Source organism: Diospyros lotus, chromosome 5, assembly GCF_014633365.1.
Source record: "Diospyros lotus cultivar Yz01 chromosome 5, ASM1463336v1, whole genome shotgun sequence".
Classification (NCBI taxonomy): Eukaryota; Viridiplantae; Streptophyta; class Magnoliopsida; order Ericales; family Ebenaceae; genus Diospyros; species Diospyros lotus.
In genome coordinates, this window is record NC_068342.1 from 36,542,356 (window position 1) to 36,560,132 (window position 17,777).

Consider the following 17,777-nt stretch of genomic DNA (forward strand, 5'->3'; position numbering starts at 1 on the left):
ATAGAAACCAAAAGTCAATCAACAATAAAGTGAATAAAATTAATTATGTTACTCTTAAAATGCATTCATTTATAAATAGATAAAAATTAAGGGTGATGATTAAACCATAATAAGTATATTTTATTTTTAATTTATAAATAATTATTTTATTTGATGATAAATGTATCATTGTGAATAATTTAATTAACTAATAAAATTATTTTAAAATACCTTATTTAAAAATAAGATGCATCTATATATTGTCATTTAACCATTGCACAAATAGGAAACATTACTCGTCTATGATTTAAACAACAAAAGACAAGAAGACGTTAATAATTGGAGTCATTTATAACATTTTAATTGAGAAAACTTGACAAAGTTTAATGAGAAAAAAATGAAAGAATACTTATTTAAATTTAAGGTAAAATGCTAAATAAGCCATTATATTTTAGTCATAATTGATTGTGGTATTTGAGACCTACCACCACGTACTGCCTTGATAAATGGACATCGAGAGTAGATTTTCAAACTTGATGATGTCTGGCCTCGGGAATGTAGCCTGCAAGACAACGGAGCACCGGGACTAGAATTCCCTAGGGTAAATTCCGACGCTCAAGTTAGTAAAGTAAATACACGTAATAGAAAATGTAAAAATTGGAGAGCTTTGTCATACCTGGTGAAAACCCCTGTTTTTTATAGGCAGGTTAGTTATGGGGTACACGAGAGAAAACTCAAGATAGGCGGGCATGATTTCCGAGGACCCCAATCAAATTGGAACGAATCTCGCGATCTGGCCTAAATATTTCGAACTCCGCTTCGGATTATGGACTTGCCACGTGTTAGTCTCTCGGACAATTTACGTGACGAGTGAAACTACTAGTACGTGAAAGTACTCTCGTAATTTAGGTAATGCCATATCAATAATGTCAATTTAATCATTATACTTTAAAAGAATATCAAATAAATAATTGTATTTTTAGACTCCAAACCATGTTATCTATTATTATAGATTTTTTTTTTAATGCCATCTAATGACTTTTTAATTCCATTCACAATCTTAACTTTATTTTTCAATCAAAATAATTTCACACAATTGCAAACGCTCAAATCAAATTTCAAATTCAAAAAACTCTATACCGTCGTAATTTATGTTTTTTTAAAGTATAATAATTAATAGTCAATTTGATTTTAATTATTAAATTATAGTGACTTATTTGATATATTTTAAAATACAATTATTAATTTGGCTTCAGGACCAAAATACAGTGACTTATTTGCAACTTCATCGTTTAAATTATTTCAATATAATTTAATAGCTTTAATAATATAAATAATTTTATTTAGTAAATTTAAATTAAATCACTTTATTAAATTAAATGTGATTTAAATGGTCTTATTTAGAGTCCTTCAAGTAATCTTTTAACTGAGAAAACTTTACAAATTTCTTTAAATAATAAAAATGGAAAAATAAAAGAACACTTACTTAAATTAATTTTTTTATTAAAAAAAATAACCCAGAAGGAATAAATTGTATTTTATAAAAAATTATGTGTTTTCTTATCAAACCCAATACGGTGAGTTCAATATAAAGTGTTCTGTGCTGACAAATACAAGTGAATACGGGTGTAAAAAAATATTCGAAAATTGGTGAACTGGATCAAATCGAACTGAACTGTGTTTTTTGGATTGGTTTTATGGTTCAACGATTAGGTTTTGGTTCTAAAAAATTAAGAGCCGATATATTTGATTTGGTTACTGGTTATCCTTTTCAAACCGTGGTTCGAACCAAACCGGAATCGATATTATACTTGTATATATATTATAATTTTTTGGATATATATATATGCATAAATATATTATTACTTGTAATTTTAATCTATTAGTTTTTATTTATTTATTTTTTTGTTGTTGGCTATTGTTATCCATAAACTCTTTTATTTCTAGACTTTTATGCGTTATTGCTATACTAAATAATCGATGTAATCTCATTTGATGAGGTAGTTTATGAATTACTTTGTTCTACTTTTACTTCAAGATTTGAAGCATTAATGAAATTATGAGTTTATTTTAATTAACAAATTTGTTTATAATTTCATATTTTGGGAAAATGTTTAGAAGCTAAATGTTAATTGGATAGAACCAAAACCAAATCGAAACCAATTCGATACGACAGATTGGTTATAGTTTGATTTTATATATGTAATAGTTCGATTACAATTCTTATTTTTTCGGAATCGTTAAAAATGGTTCGGTAACTGAATTCTAATAGAACCAAACCAATCTGAACCGTTGACACCCCGACAAGTGAAAAAAAATAAGAAGACAATTAAATTAAACACAAGCTTACAAAGTTTTATAAAATTTTAACTATCTCTAATTTTTGTTTGAGAGCTATAATCTTAATTAATACAATTCCCTTGCTAACAAAAACAGTACTATCATAACAAGTCAAATTTCTTATAAACAATGAGGGATCTTCTCACACAGCTTTTATTAAAATTTAAAGATTTTTCTACCAAACACTTTTTAATTGTGAGTTTGACTTTTAAGCTTGTTTTTATGATGAATAAGAATATGCAAGAATAAAACCAATCAAATACAAGCACACAAAATTTATTAAGGTTTTGACTTTAAAAGTCTAGCACCTCCTTCTTCAAGGCTAAGTTTAAAGATTTCAATATCAAATAATATCAATATCCCTAACTTTTGTCTAGCTAGGAACTAGAATTTAGATATAATCGTCTTGTTAACAAAAACACTTTTATAACAGGTTAAATCTCTTACAAAACTCGTGAGTTTTTGCCAAATATAAATGAGTCAAATATAACAAACATGAAGTAGAAAACAAAGAAGTAGGTGATGAACATGAAATTTCAGCTCACTCAATGCACCACCAACTCTAAACTACCCTTTCTTTGATTGCAACACTTAAAAGGGCTTGTAAGTGAGAAAATATTGGTGGTGTTAACCATTTTTAAAGACTCTTAAAGTTTCTCTCAACAATTTCAAAATCAAATTTGGAATGGAACTACTAATGAATATGACTTGTCCTTGTTGAATTTGAGAAGTTATGTTAGAATTATAGAGGAAGAGTTAACATATTTTGTATTCTCAACACAAGTTTATATATATAGACAAAAATGTATATGTTTGATTAATTTCAGATAATTAGATTCTTAGATGAAGTATTTAGAAAAAAAAGAGTTTAGAATATTAACTTAGTAGAAAATCAGGTCAAGGTGCAATTAATAGTTCATAGCAAAAAGAAAGAAAATTAATTATGAGGGCAAAATAGTGATATAGACTATATTGAGGGTTATTTTAGTAAAGAACATTAATGTCTGGGGGGAAATTCTACATTTATCTTTTAAATAAAGCAAGAAAATTTTTGTTTGACTTGTAGATCACATAAGATGGTAACAACTAAAATAAATATAGAACGAAATAGTAATGAATTTGGTCAAGACCAAATTGAAGCTTTGGTTGACTAAACAAATTAGTTATTTTATATTCTAAAAGACTTTGGTTGACTAGAATATTTTAATCGACCAAACTAGCTCTGAAAATTTATTTTGAACTATATTAAGAGATTTTGGTTGATCACATTTTAATTTTAGCATACTAGACTCAAGTATCAAAATTTTGAAAGACTTACTACCCAACTCTAGTCGACTAAACATATATTTTGGCCCATCAAATTGGTTTTATTGGAGAAAATCCTTATTGGTCAATTTTGGTTAACCAAACTATTGTAGCCTTACTTTTGGGAGAGATTTCCCCAGAGAAGTGCCGAATTGAAAACAAGAGTTCCACTAGCAAAGGACAAAAAATGAGCAAGGTAAAGCATCATTCATGGGTGACTCTCCGGGATACTCGACCCATGCGTTGCAGGAGACCTTTCAAGACACCCATGTAGCTCTTGCAAATAGGCCAAGGTATTTCTGGAGAAACCCGAAGAAATAACTTGGGAACAAGAAGAAGATATGAAACTCAACTATCCATACCTGTTTGAAGACCCTATAGTTAGTATAAGTGAGGAATGATCAAATTTCGATGACGAAATTTTTGTAAGGAGGAGAGAATGTAATACCCTAAATTTTATAAATAAATTTAATTAAGTTATGTTAAATGATTTATTAGGTGTATGTAATTAAATTAGTTAATTAAATTTACCTAAAGTGTGATTATGAAAAATATAAATAAATATATAAATATGAATAAAAGGATTAAATGAAATCATAATATGATTTAAAATTAATGAAAAAAAAAATCCGAAAATCGGATTTTGCAGAGCAGTGCGCGGCCAGAGCATGGCCGCGCCTGCAAATTGTTTCTTGAGGGCAAATGAGGGGATTTAAATGCTGATATGACCGAGGAATGACCTCTGGGACGCGTGGCCGTCGATGGGGAAGCAAAGCACGTCGAAAATGGGCTATAAATAGCCAAGTTCGCGCTGCCCAATCCATCCGAAAATTTCGAGGCCTAGATCAGTCGATTGGGAGTGATTTTGTGAGATTGGAGAGTGGGGTTCTGATCTTCAAGACGTGGGCTTCGTTTCTGGAGAATTTGGAGGCCAACGGAGCAAAGGAGAAGGCAAATCGAAGTGTCACCGGAAAACGCGCGACTCGCCGGAACCGAGGGATATTCGGCCGATTCGAGGTAAGTTCGATCCTATTTTTTTGTAATTTTTGTATCAATGTGTTCGTAATGTCGAGATCTAGAGATTAGGAGTAAAAAAATCGAGTTTAGAGGTTAAATGGCCGGCCGGCGGCGAAGCTCTCGTCGGAGAAGAAGAACCAGTCGGGCGCGTGAGCTGCACGCGCCCGCGAGTGGGAAGAAGGCGCGTGCGGCTCACGCGTCCGCCAGGAAAATTAAAAAAAAAAAAGAGTAAAATTCTGAAAATTTCTATTAAATTTGAAATGTTGTTTGTGGTATATTGGTAAAGCAATTTTCTGAAAATGCCAAAATTATTAATTATTTAAGTGAATTTTTCTATTATAGAAATAAAGAAAAATAGAATTTTGATTCTGAAAATTCCAAGAAAAATTTCAGAATGTTATAAGTGATATTTAAGAAATATTAGTGAAAAGAAATTGAATAAAATGAAATATTAGGTAATTATTATGTAATTTTAGTAGATTTTTCTATTATAGAAATAAAGAAAAATAGAATTTTAATTCTGAAAATTCTAAGAAAATTCCAGAATGCTAAGAATATATTTAAGGAAAAATAAATCTATGTTGTAAGTGTCCTTGTGAGCAAGGAGATTAAGGGATAGCCGCTTGGCACGTAGTTCGAGATAAATTAGCTGTAAGTATGCTGCCAGAATTTAATACAGTTATAAATGTAAATACTCTTATCATATTGGCATGCTATGATATGAAACCGTCATGTAGGCTGCATCAATGGCATGACTATGAAATGCATACATGCACAATGATACTGTTGATCACATGCATATGAGGCCGTAGGGAGTACGAACTGACACCGCTGACCTATCAAGGGTGCACCCATACACCCCGGCTTCGAAGAGGTGGCCGCTAAAATGATAGACAGCATGAGGGGTGTAGTTGACACCTACGATGAAAGACATTGCATACACTCATAGCATTGCATTTGGTATCCTTACTTAGATGATTCATCATCTAACATGGGTTCGCCCCTGGAACATTCAACGTTCCAGCCGGGATTTGTAGAGATGATTCAGAGAGTGGTGATGTGTAGTGGCACGAGGTATCAAAATGCCAATAAATGTACCATGTTATAATATGATTAGTTTAAGATTTATGTATATTGTTCCATCATCAAACGTTTTATGTATTAACTTGTATTAAATGCCATGTACGATTATTAAATTATGCATGAGCAGGTTCGATTCAGCTTCCGCTTTGCATTTATTTCTAGTCTAGATATCTCATCTGGCACTAGACACGGTCTTAGGGAATTTTAAAATAATGTTCAAAAAAAAATTTTAACCAAATTTCCTAAGGCATAACATGCCCAAGAAGGTGGGTTGTTACATGCAAGCTTCATTCAAAGGCTTCTTTGAAGACCCATCCACAGTTTCCATTATTCCCTCGGACAACGGGTTGAGCCTCATAGTTGTTGATATCTTTAATCAATCCTCACTTGTCTCGCCTAGCCCTATCAATTGTTTGTTGAGCTCTTTCGATAAATAAATTTTAATTATTGAAGTCAAACAATAACATCAACCACAGTCAATTTTAATAAAATTTTAATATTAACTTCTAAAGCTTTTGAAAAATATTTTTGGAGAAAAATATGATAGTTTTAAGCATTCAGATTTACTAAAACACAATAAAGGAAGATCCAAAATATTTGTCTATTTTTAAGTTAGAGCATTTGAAAACACTTTCTAAAAGATAACTTGTTTAGAAAATATTATTTTTATTATCATAAAAAGCACTCATTGCATCTTTGAAGTTATACACACACATAATTAAATAAAACACACAAGCCTAAATATATATAAAAAATAATTTTAATAGTTTGAAATAAACAATAAAAAATAATAATAAAAATCAAGAGTTGTTCCATCAATTGAGCGAGACTCAATGAATTGAGCGACACACTTAGTTTTATCTAACAATATTATTAATTTAAGATCAAAATTGGCCGAATCCCTTAGAAATTTACAATTTGAGACACCAATCCCTATATAATTTTATTTTTTATAAAGAATTATCATTTCTCTAAAATTAATCACCAAAATAGAGAAAAATAACAATAATGTCATAATTAATCCGTAAAATTATATATAATAATATTTCTCTCTGTCAGTTAAATGCAAAAATACTAAATTCACCCTTAAATGAAGGAAACCATGGTGCAAATCAATGATTTGGAAAAAAAATAAAAAAAATGAAGAAATATAAACGCTAAATTAATGTTTCATGATAAAGTAAGATTCAAAAATAAAATTACGTAAGTCTAAATATCTTAAATTATAAACTTTAAGGGGTTTAGTGAAAAATTAAGGGTGCGTTCTCTTTACTTTTCAATTTTTAGTTTTGAGTTTTGAATTCATTTTCAGTTTTCTATTTTGGTAATTTATTTTTAAAAAATTAAAAACGCGTTCTCTTTGTCATTTTGAAAAACTATTTCTCAAAACAGAAAATTAGAAAACGCGTTCTCTTTGAAATTTTAAAAATAATTTTTTAATAATATTTTATTCAATAAATTTGATTATTTAGTAAATAAAAAATATTTAATATTTATAAGTTATTAAAAAAATTCTACATTTTAAAGTTAATGAATTTTGTAATATTTTTTCATTATAATAATAAAATATGAATAAATAAATAAATAAATGTGTTTTGAATTTTGAGTTTGTTTTGGATGAAAACACTCAAAATAACTTTTTGTTGTTTTGAGTTTTTTTTATAAATATGTTTTTTGTTTTCAAAAATGCATTTTTAAAAACAGTAAAGAGAACGTGTTTTCATTATTTTAGAAAATTAAAAATGACTTGAAAACAGTAAAGAGAAGGCAACTTAAATGTTTTGAGTGTATTCTTAATAATTTTTAAAATTCAGTATACAATTGATAAATAGGTCAAAATTTAAATTTTTTTAATAATTTAGTCTCATAGGTTATATTGTCACAATGTTACTCATTAGAAAGAAGAAAACCGAGTGAAAACGTGTTATCTAGAAGGGCAGGAAAGTCCTTTTCTTCTCATTATTATTATTTTGGTAGTTTTTAGGACAGGAGTTTGGTTGGTTGGTAAATCCGTAAATCTAGCGGCTATGAAGGGCATTTTTGGTAGCTAAAAAATTCATTCTTCTACGATCGACACGCGCCTTGGCGGCCCTCCGCGTCATCCGTACGTTCGGATTTTTGTGTTCTTCGCCGCGCTGTCTCTCTCTCTCTCTCTCCTCTCTCTCTTACAGAGCAAAGAGATTGAAAGCGGTTTTTAGGCTGCTTGTTTTCACAATGCACTCTTCATTCCACCGACTCAACACTCAAGACTCACAATTCGACGAATTGAGGCCCTAATTCCGTCCCAATTCACTCCGCTCTTGCCGATTTCTGCCCATTTCCGGTTGAGATTCCATCCGCCGCGCGCTTCACTCTCCGATCGGTATATTCTTTCTACATTTCGATATCAGCCTCCTCACCTACTCCGCTGTTGGTAGAGATTTAGATTAATTTGCTGAAAATCTCTTGTTCAGTGTCTGTCTTCAATTTGCTGTTTGCTTATTTATCCAAGGGAAGTTCTGTTGTCGCCTGTATGTTTCTCCTGTGTTTCTGCATGCGCGCATCCGAAATTTTGTTTATTGCTTCTGTCTGTCTGCTGTAATGTGATCGTCGTCGATGAATTTGATGATGAGGATGAGGATCCGATGAAAATCTAGTTTATTTCTGCAAATATTGTAAATGTCAGCGATAGCCAACTTCTATGCTGACTGATTATCAGAACAGGGATCGCGTTTTTGGTTTCTATTTCCCCCCGAATTATCTCCTTTCTTTTGGTTTTTTGTTATTTTCCCCATGTTTTATGTTAATTTGACGTTTCTAATTTCAGCAATTGCTAGGAGGGGCTAGCATATAAAACGACGTTTTTGCGCTATTCTTTTTCTAAGTAAAGGATCGTGATACAAGAAGAAACAAGCAACCAGGAAGAGACCAGAGGCTGCAACTGCAAATGCAACTCTACCCCGTGATGAAAAAAAAAAAAAACCAAACCTCTACTTAGGGATGGCAATTTGTACCTGCCCTCCGGGTCCCCACCTGAACCTGCGTGCTCAAGGCAGGTTTTCCTAGTCAATTTGAGTTTGCGTTCAAGGAAATCCCAAAGTGCAATGACTGATTGGGTTTAGGATAGGGGTGGGGTTAGTATTCCATGCCTCAAACCTGAGCCCGTATAATATACATATATATACCATACATTGTTTATATACTAATATTTCAAATTGTTATATATATTTCAACTTACAATATTAAGTTTGTAAAGGATCGAAATACATTAACGTATTATTTTGATTTTGAATTTTATTTTTTGCTATCTTAAAATTGTTACATATTATTAATTTAGATGTTGCAATTTCATCTTATTTTAATATTATTTTGATTTTGATAACGTGCTTGGGTAAGATTTCGGATGGGTTTTGGACTGGCTCAGTTTGATCTAGGTAGGTGATTTGGGCAATAGGTTCCCACCGGGGATCTTTAACCTGTCGGAATGGGGTTGGGGTTGATTTTCCTTGCCCAATTGAGTTTGGGTTTGGGAATGAGTTTGAGAGTTTTGGTTTTGGGGACAAGGATGACATTCCCTGCCCTCAACTCGCCCCATTACCATTCCTAATTGCTAGAATCATTAGAACCTGATCTAGTTTCTAAGTCCCTGCTACATTGCTCTACGATGCTTGGAGAAAGTCTAGGGATTTGAATCTGGAACTTTGGTGGACTTAGACCGGGCTGATAGAAGATGAGAAGCTGCATTTGGTTCTCCATTGACACGAGAGAGCTGCCAACACTGTTTGTTTGAACCATCACCCTGATGGCCTGAGTAATTCTTTAAATCGACCTGTGCAGATCCTTGCAAGGTCAGAGGAGAGCTTCACTAGGTTTAGAGAGTCAGTTTTTACCTGGATGTACTACCATCCTCGAGCTTTTGCCATAGACAAGGTTTCTTTTGCCATAATACCTTCAGCCACTGAGAGTGAGCAGGCTGGGGAGATCTTGGTACTAGCCCACAAGACTTTCTTTGGTAATCCCTGGCAATGGAGGCTCTGCACATGGTTTCATTGTGGAGTCCTGCATCCAGATTGACTTTGAGAGTACCCCTGGTGGGTGTAATCCCCTTGTGCCTGATGCGGTCTTAGATTCTATTCCTTGTTGTTTTTCTGCATACTTAGCTATTTCTATATGTTCCTTCCAGGCAGCTCAATCTCATGAAGAACTTTCGTGACCTGTCCAGTTAACCTCGACAAGTTTCTGGCTTGCCATAATTTCTCCCTCAGGACAACTATAAAAATGGGGAATTTATTTGTTTGGTCTTTGGAACAATAGGACATTTGAAACTTCATAAATTTTCTGTTTTGCCAATCTCTGTCTGAGATATGGCCAAATAAAACATGCTAATTGCGTTTGGATTTTCAGAAATGGTTCAGTTTTTTTTTTTCCTTTTGTTATTTCTGTACGTCAATTAGGTGATATTTTGACTACATTGTATATTGTTCATTGAGGCGAATGTTTATTTCACATTAGATGTGAACTGATGCTTGGATATGTAATTTTCTTCTGCTGATTCACATTTTGTAGTAAATTTTCTCAGTGAAAAACACGTACTGATTGGTGAAGATGGCTGCTTACCTACTGATGTAACATTTTTTGCATGAGATTGTGTGAGATTATAATGTTGGTTATGATCTCTGGGAAATTGCATGTATAATTTGTGTCTTCCAATATCAGCTCATAAGATTATACACCATCTTAGGCCTATGAAGGTGGTATATGGAAGCATCCACTATTAGTGAATAATAAAGAGTTTATAGATGTACTTACCTTGCGAAGTCTTCTTTTATTTAGGAAGCTCTTTGAGCCTATCATTGTTTTTCTTCCCCTTCACTGGACTTAGTTTTTCAGCAATTTGTTTGTTGTCTTAGGACCATACAGTTGATTCAGCTAGTTTTCTCTACATTTCCAGATTTGGGAGATCAATGTAAACTTAATCATTTTCAAAGTTTTAGAGTGTTCTCAAATTGTATGGGTTGAATTTGCGGGAAACCTTAATTATATAGAGGGGGTAGGACCCTTCAAATGTTATGTGTTGATTGTATAATTTTTTCTTCTCACTAAATATATGTTGATTGTATATATATTTCTTTCTTATAGCTTGTTCTGTAATTTCCCTGATGATGGGGAATAATTATATTCTCTCTGTTGTTTACAAATATCAAATTGGGTTGTGCTTCCACTATTTATGGTTGTGTGATTCGATTGAGAGCCATCATATTTGAGTTTCCTTCAGGCTTTTAATTGTCATGGCTGGTGATGCCCTTGTGGATATTCCTGATGCAAACATCAGCACAAGTCCTGATCCACGAAGGAGTTACCAAGTTGTTGTAGCTGCAACTCGGAATATGGGTATTGGGAAGGATGGGAAACTACCTTGGAGCTTGCCTTTGTACCTCAAGTTTTTCAAGGACCTTACTTTGACAACATTAGCTCCTGTGAAAAAGAATGCAGTAATTATGGGTAGAAAAACCTGGGACAGTATTCCGCTGGAGCATCGGCTTCTACCAAATTACCTTAATGTTGTTCTAACTCGTTCTGGGAGTTTTGACATTGCAACTGAAGAAAATGTCGTTATTTGTGGAAGCATAGCTTCTGCTTTGGAGTTGTTAGCAGCATTTCCTTACTGTTTATCAATTGAGAAAGTGTTCGTGATTGGAGGTGGCCAGATTTTAAGGTGTGCTATGTGTTGTTTATTGCCTTTTGGATTGTTTGTCTTCCTTTTCTTTATCTAATTTTATATTGTTGTTATTGTTATTAATATTATTATTATTTTGTTTTACAATCTCATCTCTTTCTAATGCAGGGAGATGCTAAATGCTCCTGAATGTGATGCCATACACATTGCCGAAATTGAGAGAAACATTGTGTGTGACACTTTCATCCCTGCTATTGATGCTTCTGTATTTCATCCATGGTATTCATCCTTCCCCCTGGTGGACACAGAGCAAAACATTCGCTATTCATTCACTACTTATGTTCGTATGATGAACTCTTCAGCTGCACCCCTTTATGAAACTGGTGATCAGTCTGTGAGTAGCCTAGTTTCTGGTAATTTTGAGGTGAAATTCTCTTTCTTGCCTAAGGTGGTTTTGGAGAAGCATGAGGAGTATATGTATTTGAGACTGGTTGAAGACATCATTTCAAATGGAACCCTAAAAAATGATAAAGCAGGGATTGGTACATCATCAAAATTTGGTTGCCAGGTAACAAATTCATTTCATATGGACTATCATGTCCTCAATTCTGAAGAATACTTTCCATACATCACTTAGTGAAGGAGATTTCTGATGTTCCTTCCCATTTTGTATGCACAGATGCGGTTCAATCTTCGAAAATATTTCCCACTTCTTACAACTAAGGTATGCCCATATTCTCATGATTTTTGTTTTAGTTGCAAATGTTGATTGTATTAGTTGCTGGTAATACTCTACCTGTATTGGCTTATAGAATAGACTGGACAATGTTTTTTATTTATTCTTTCACATAGCTTGATATGTATATTTTTTTTATTTTTGTTATATAGAAAGTATTGTGGCGAGGTGTTGTTGAGGAGCTACTGTGGTTCATCAGTGGTTCAACAAGTGCTAAGGTAACAATTGAGCATTTTCTACAAGGTTTATTTTCCTTAAGTGAGATTAGGGTTTAGGATGTTTTTTAACTTAGAATGAACTAAATGTTCATTTGAGAAATAGTTATTTTATCCTTGATTGTTTTAGTTGTTCAAATGGATGATTTATCTTTATGTTTTTTCATTTGGTAGTATCAGAAGATTTTTCATTTCCACTTGCATCAGATATATGATTTAGGATTAAGATGATTGTTGGGAAATTGGGACTTGTTAATGCATGCATCAGGTCCTGCATGTCTTGTATGAATATTATATATACTTCATGTGTAAAACCAAACAAAGTTCTTAGGTACCATTCTTCTAAGGTGGCTTTTAGAGGATTTCATTTGTTCTCAGAACCATAGATAATTTGTGGTCTTAAAAGACTTTGGGAAATCTTTTTTCCCTTATTTGGAGTTCCTTTTTATGCATGGTCTGCCCATTACATGAAGGAGATATCAAATATGTTGGTGAAAGTGTTGTCATTTGTAGCATGTAATTTGTTGTTTGAGTTGTGTTTCTGCCTTGATATCCTAAAAGCTGAAGTTGTTTTTCCAAAAAGCATAAAAGCAGTTTCACTACAATATTGTGTAAAGAGCAAGAAATTTATAGCTATAGGTGGGGAATGTTTGGAGATGCTTTTGGTGGGAAGTTTTTTACAAGAAACCAAGACCATTTCACATGTTCTGTGTTTGATGCCTGGTTACTTGGCAGATTCATATAAATAACCAAACATTATGAAGAAAAATCTTTCTATTTCAGCATTGTTGCATGCATGAAACATCCATGCAATATTTGAAGAAATCTCTGTTTCATATGGTGTGATTATTTATGATTATCTTCATTTTTTGTCTGATAGGATGTCCGTATAAAGAATTCTTTGCTATTTCCTTTAAACAATGTGACAAAACAAATGGAACTATAAACATTGAGCTCTTCTGGATTTGGGTTGCATATGACGTTTGAGTTGTTAACAGGTCCTACAGGAAAAAGGCATTCATACATGGGATGACAGGGCTTCCAGAGACTACCTTGATAGGCAAGTACAGAGCTACTGATATAAGGTGTAGTGCTGTTTTATATGCAATTTTATTTGATATAGTTATATCTTCTATTTTCAGTATTGGCTTGGTTGATAGAGAAGAAGGTGACCTGGGACCGGTTTATGGATTCCAGTGGAGACACTTTGGTGCCAGGTTGGTGAATACCCTGTCTCTCCCCTTTTCTTGCCTGGTTGGTTTATTTTAGATTCATTAAGGGGGTTAGTTTCACTCTGTATCCATGGAACTTCTGATGTACAGGTACACAAACATGCATGCGAACTACACAGGCCAGGGGTTTGATCAGTTGTTGGATGTTATTGACAAAATTAAGAACAAACCAGATGACCGCCGGATTGTGCTGTCAGATTGGAATCCCTCTGACCTCAAATTGATGGCACTTCCACCTTGCCCTATGTTTGTGCAGGTTAGTGTTAAAGTTCACCACTGTCTTTTGTAACTTCAATTTGTCAAGTTTTGAACATCCTTTTGCTTATGTTATTTTATTATATTTTGTTTTATCTGGTGACAGTTCTATGTGGCCAATGGGGAGTTATCATGTCAAATGTATCAGCCATCTGCTGACATGGGTCTAGGCGTGCCATCTAGCATTGCTTCTTATTCCCTCTTGACATGCATGATTGCTCATGTTTGTGGTATGCACTCATCACTCAACTTTAAACACTTCTGTGCTTATTTGTCAGAGTGTTTTAATTCTATAGGATCTGTCTGGCATTTTAGCATCTCATGATACCTTTTTTTTTCATTAACATGAATTGTATTGAATAACTTGCTTTGATAAATTGAAGAATATGCATTATCAGTTTCTATCACATCCTTAGTATTAGTCTGATTGGGGTGAACTACCTTTTTTGAAGATAACTGGGGTGAACTACTTTTCAGAGATTGGGTTATATATGTAGGTTTATTTGTTTTGATCTCTGTTCATTTGTGCAGACCTTGTTCCTGGTGATTTTGTACATGTTATCGGGGATGCTCATGTTTATTGCACTCATGTCAGGCCTCTGCAGGAGCAGCTTAAGAAGCTTCCTAAACCTTTTCCAGTAAGTATAAGCAACTTTAGTGTCTCTTTTCCTTTTTATATACATGTATATGTTGATGCATACCTTATAGGAAAAGAAATCTTGTATCTATTAGCATTTTGGAGAAATATCGTCTCCTTGTCCTTGCCTTATATTTCACATTTTCTGAATTCTGTAATCTGCATTCTGAGGAGAATACTTTTTAAAATTGTAGATTTTGAAGATCAATCCTCAGAAGAAGGATATAGATTCCTTTGTGGCATCTGACTTCTCACTCATCGGTTACGATCATCAGCAGAAAATAGAAATGAAAATGGCAGCATAGGTTACTGCCAATCCAGAAAGATAAATTGGCAGATAGTAAAGAGACTTTTCTTTTTGAACATGTGTGCTCTCATTTTAAAGGCAAGCACCTGATCTTTCTCCCTTTTACTTTATTGGTGTCCTAGATTTTTAACATAATGCCTTTCCAGTTTTACCTCCAAAAGATTAATTAGTTGCACATTAATCAGTTCAACTGAAGTTATGTGGTGTGCAATTTTTAATAGTGAGGCCACTATAGTCTCCAGTTTTTGTGTTGATTTAGATTTGGGGATATTCAACCTGGCTGGACAAACTAATTTTTGTTGCATGATGCCAAAATTATTAACGCTATACAAGTAATACACATCAGATTATGCATTATACATGAAGCATGTGGTACCAGTTTCCAGGCTGCTGTTGAAGATATGGAACTTTATTTGCCGCATCATCTGTTTCCTTTTGACTATCAAATTAGCAATTTTAATATTTAGTCAGATGATCCAACCTAGATTTTTGTGGTTGCATAACTGAACTGTGAGCTGGACCTGCCTAGACTTGTATGCGTAGCATGTGATTAAATAGACATAAGTTGAAATTCAGTTCATGAAATACATTGGATTACTTCCCTGGTAGTGTCCATCAGGCAATTAGCATTTTCTCTTAGTCCAGAATATTTGTATGCCAGGTGGGTTGGCATAGGATAGATATGATGCATGTATTTGTTTAGTGGGAAGATTAAAATGGAATTACTTTTTAAGTCTAGTGAAGGTTCTACCTGTCATGAAAGAAACGAAAAAAAGTTTGATGAAGTTTCTAATATTAGGATGGTATTTAGGTTAACATATATGTAAACCTTCTTAGAAACTACGCTCTATAATGATAGGCTTTCACTGAGTTGATTGGGAATTTTTAAATTAAAAGACTGTACATCTAGTTGCTTGAAATGAAAGGTGAAGTCTGCAGATATATGGTAAGGACTGAGTAATGTGCAGTGTGCTTGAAAAGGTAAAAACATGATTGTTCCAGAATGAAATTTGGAGTTGAATCACCCACGTTCAAAGTTGATTTTTTTTTGTTTTTCATTTAGTCACCTTTGCTATCTAAACAGGTCCAGAATGTTCATTGTTGTGTGAAGTGTTACAATGCTCCAAAGAGATTTTGAATTTTATATGTCATCTCCAAGTTTTGATGTCTTGTAATCTTGTTTTTTATTTTTTTCAGTCATAATTGGATTTAAGGAAAGTAAATTTTTTCACTGAAAGTATTTGTTGATGCAGGTAGAGCTACCTAGAGGGCTTGTGCAAGACCCAAGTTTTCAATGCAAATAAACAATTGCTAGAGATAGACCTAAACATTATAATATACATAGGAACTGAAAATCCTTTGGTTCCCCTTTTGGTGGTTCTAAGGTGATTTAGGCCTTTTCTGGTTTTAAGCTGATCTATTAAACTCAGAGGTTTTTTTTTTTTTTTGGGGGGGGGGGGCGCTTGACGTTAACTTAAAAAGAGTTTCTAACTGCTGCGTAAATGTTCTCTTAAATTAAGTAATCATCTTGTGGAAATTTATGTTATTACCTAGTGTGCTTTCTGGATTCCGTTATTCCTAAATAAACGATGTCGCAGAATTGTATATATATGGAAGGGAGATGACAGATTAATGGATTCTTGTTTCTAACAGATTGCTTTGCAGGGCTATGATATATTGTTATGATCTAGGGTTTTTGTCAAGCCCAGGAGTGGGAAGATAGCATGTTTGTTTATTTACTAGCTTTCTGTATCTTTTGTTGAGAAATCGAAGATCATCTTTTTCTTTTTTTTTTTTTTTGGAGGGGGGGGTGGGTTCTAGATTCATTTGACACTTGGCTTGAAATGGAATATTTCATATTCTGGCCATCATTTTATCGGTTCCATAAATCACCATTAAAATCAATCCATTGATTGATTACCAATTTTAGAAAATTGAAAATGATGAGTTTTTTCTCCAAAATTGGTAATCAATTAATGGATTGATTTTAATGGTGATTTATGGAGTCCGGTAAAACTTTTAGATGAAAAAAAATTAAATATAAATAAGAAAATGGTGGTTGGGCATCTTCATGAGTTTTTTTTTAACCGAATGCGGTGAGGTTGAAGTCTAATTCTGCTATGAATCCTGGGGTTGAGGGAAGGGAAGGACGAACTTAGTTTCCACGAAGGGCGTTTCATCTTGAAATATGGTCCATCTTTCACCAAAGACTGAGCAGGTGGGTAATTGTTTACTAGTAACACCCATAAATGAGAGCGAGTCGTTACAGTTTGGTTTCGGTGGTTTCAGGGTCGAGGGTCACTGGGAATATGGGATTCTAGTTGTAGAGAACGTGATTATTGGGCCTGGGCTTGTAAAAATGGATAAAATAAAAATTAGAAAAGAGGAATTTATCAGGCTTGTATATATCGTTATGAATTTTAAACAAAATAGTATCGGCATAAAGGTGGAGTAAGATGCATATGCATAAGATGGGATTAGGTTGTTTTAGTTTTAAGAGTACTGTGAGATACCTAGGTGGTCTGCGTGTTGGAAGGCATGCCTTGCCTGGCCTAGCTAGATAACTTTGGTTGGGTTCTGTTGTGTCATATGGATTTTCCATGTTGTCGCAAATGACGTATTGGTACGATTTAAGATTATTGTCCTTGCGTGGTTTATCGTTGCTCATGTTCTCGATTTTAGTAAAGAAAATAAATCGCAAGCGAGTCTTTAGACTTTGCCTAAGTCAAGTATCGAATTCATGATCTATTAATACTAATCTCAGTATATCACTTGTTCACTATTTGACCTATCTCTTGAGTGCGTATTGGTATGACTTCTCTTGCCTTGAGAAAGGCGGAGGCTTAAAAGTTAGCAATTACGGTGGGTGTTAAAAGTCAGCAAATACCTTTAATAACACTCTTTACCAATCTCGTTCGTATCGAATCCCAATTTACAACAATGAACCTCTTTTTTGGATCTAGACGAATCAACTACCTCAAATGGGCATTAGAGATCTCATTAGTCACAAATGAT

The 17,777-nt window shown here is 33.5% G+C and overlaps 1 protein-coding gene across 3 annotated transcripts; it reads left to right on the top strand.

The window, feature by feature from the left end:
- The first annotated feature begins 7,815 nt into the window (after positions 1-7,815).
- LOC127802578 (bifunctional dihydrofolate reductase-thymidylate synthase-like) lies at positions 7,816-16,427 on the top strand. 3 transcript variants are annotated; one of them, XM_052338462.1, is made up of 13 exons: positions 7,816-8,086; positions 8,531-8,755; positions 10,979-11,419; positions 11,549-11,948; positions 12,060-12,104; positions 12,269-12,334; positions 13,330-13,391; positions 13,474-13,548; positions 13,654-13,819; positions 13,925-14,048; positions 14,350-14,456; positions 14,650-14,840; positions 16,016-16,427. In XM_052338462.1, exons 3-12 carry the CDS (start codon positions 10,992-10,994, stop codon positions 14,758-14,760), a joined length of 1,584 nt encoding a protein of 527 aa, XP_052194422.1. In that variant the 5' UTR covers positions 7,816-8,086; positions 8,531-8,755; positions 10,979-10,991; the 3' UTR covers positions 14,761-14,840; positions 16,016-16,427. The 3 variants fall into 3 exon arrangements, with proteins under 3 accessions (XP_052194422.1, XP_052194423.1, XP_052194421.1); XM_052338461.1 differs by lacking the exon at positions 8,531-8,755 and having other exon boundaries at positions 7,817-8,086; positions 16,016-16,426; XM_052338463.1 differs by lacking the exons at positions 8,531-8,755; positions 16,016-16,427 and having other exon boundaries at positions 14,414-14,456; positions 14,650-14,796.
- Positions 16,428-17,777: the final 1,350 nt, after the last annotated feature.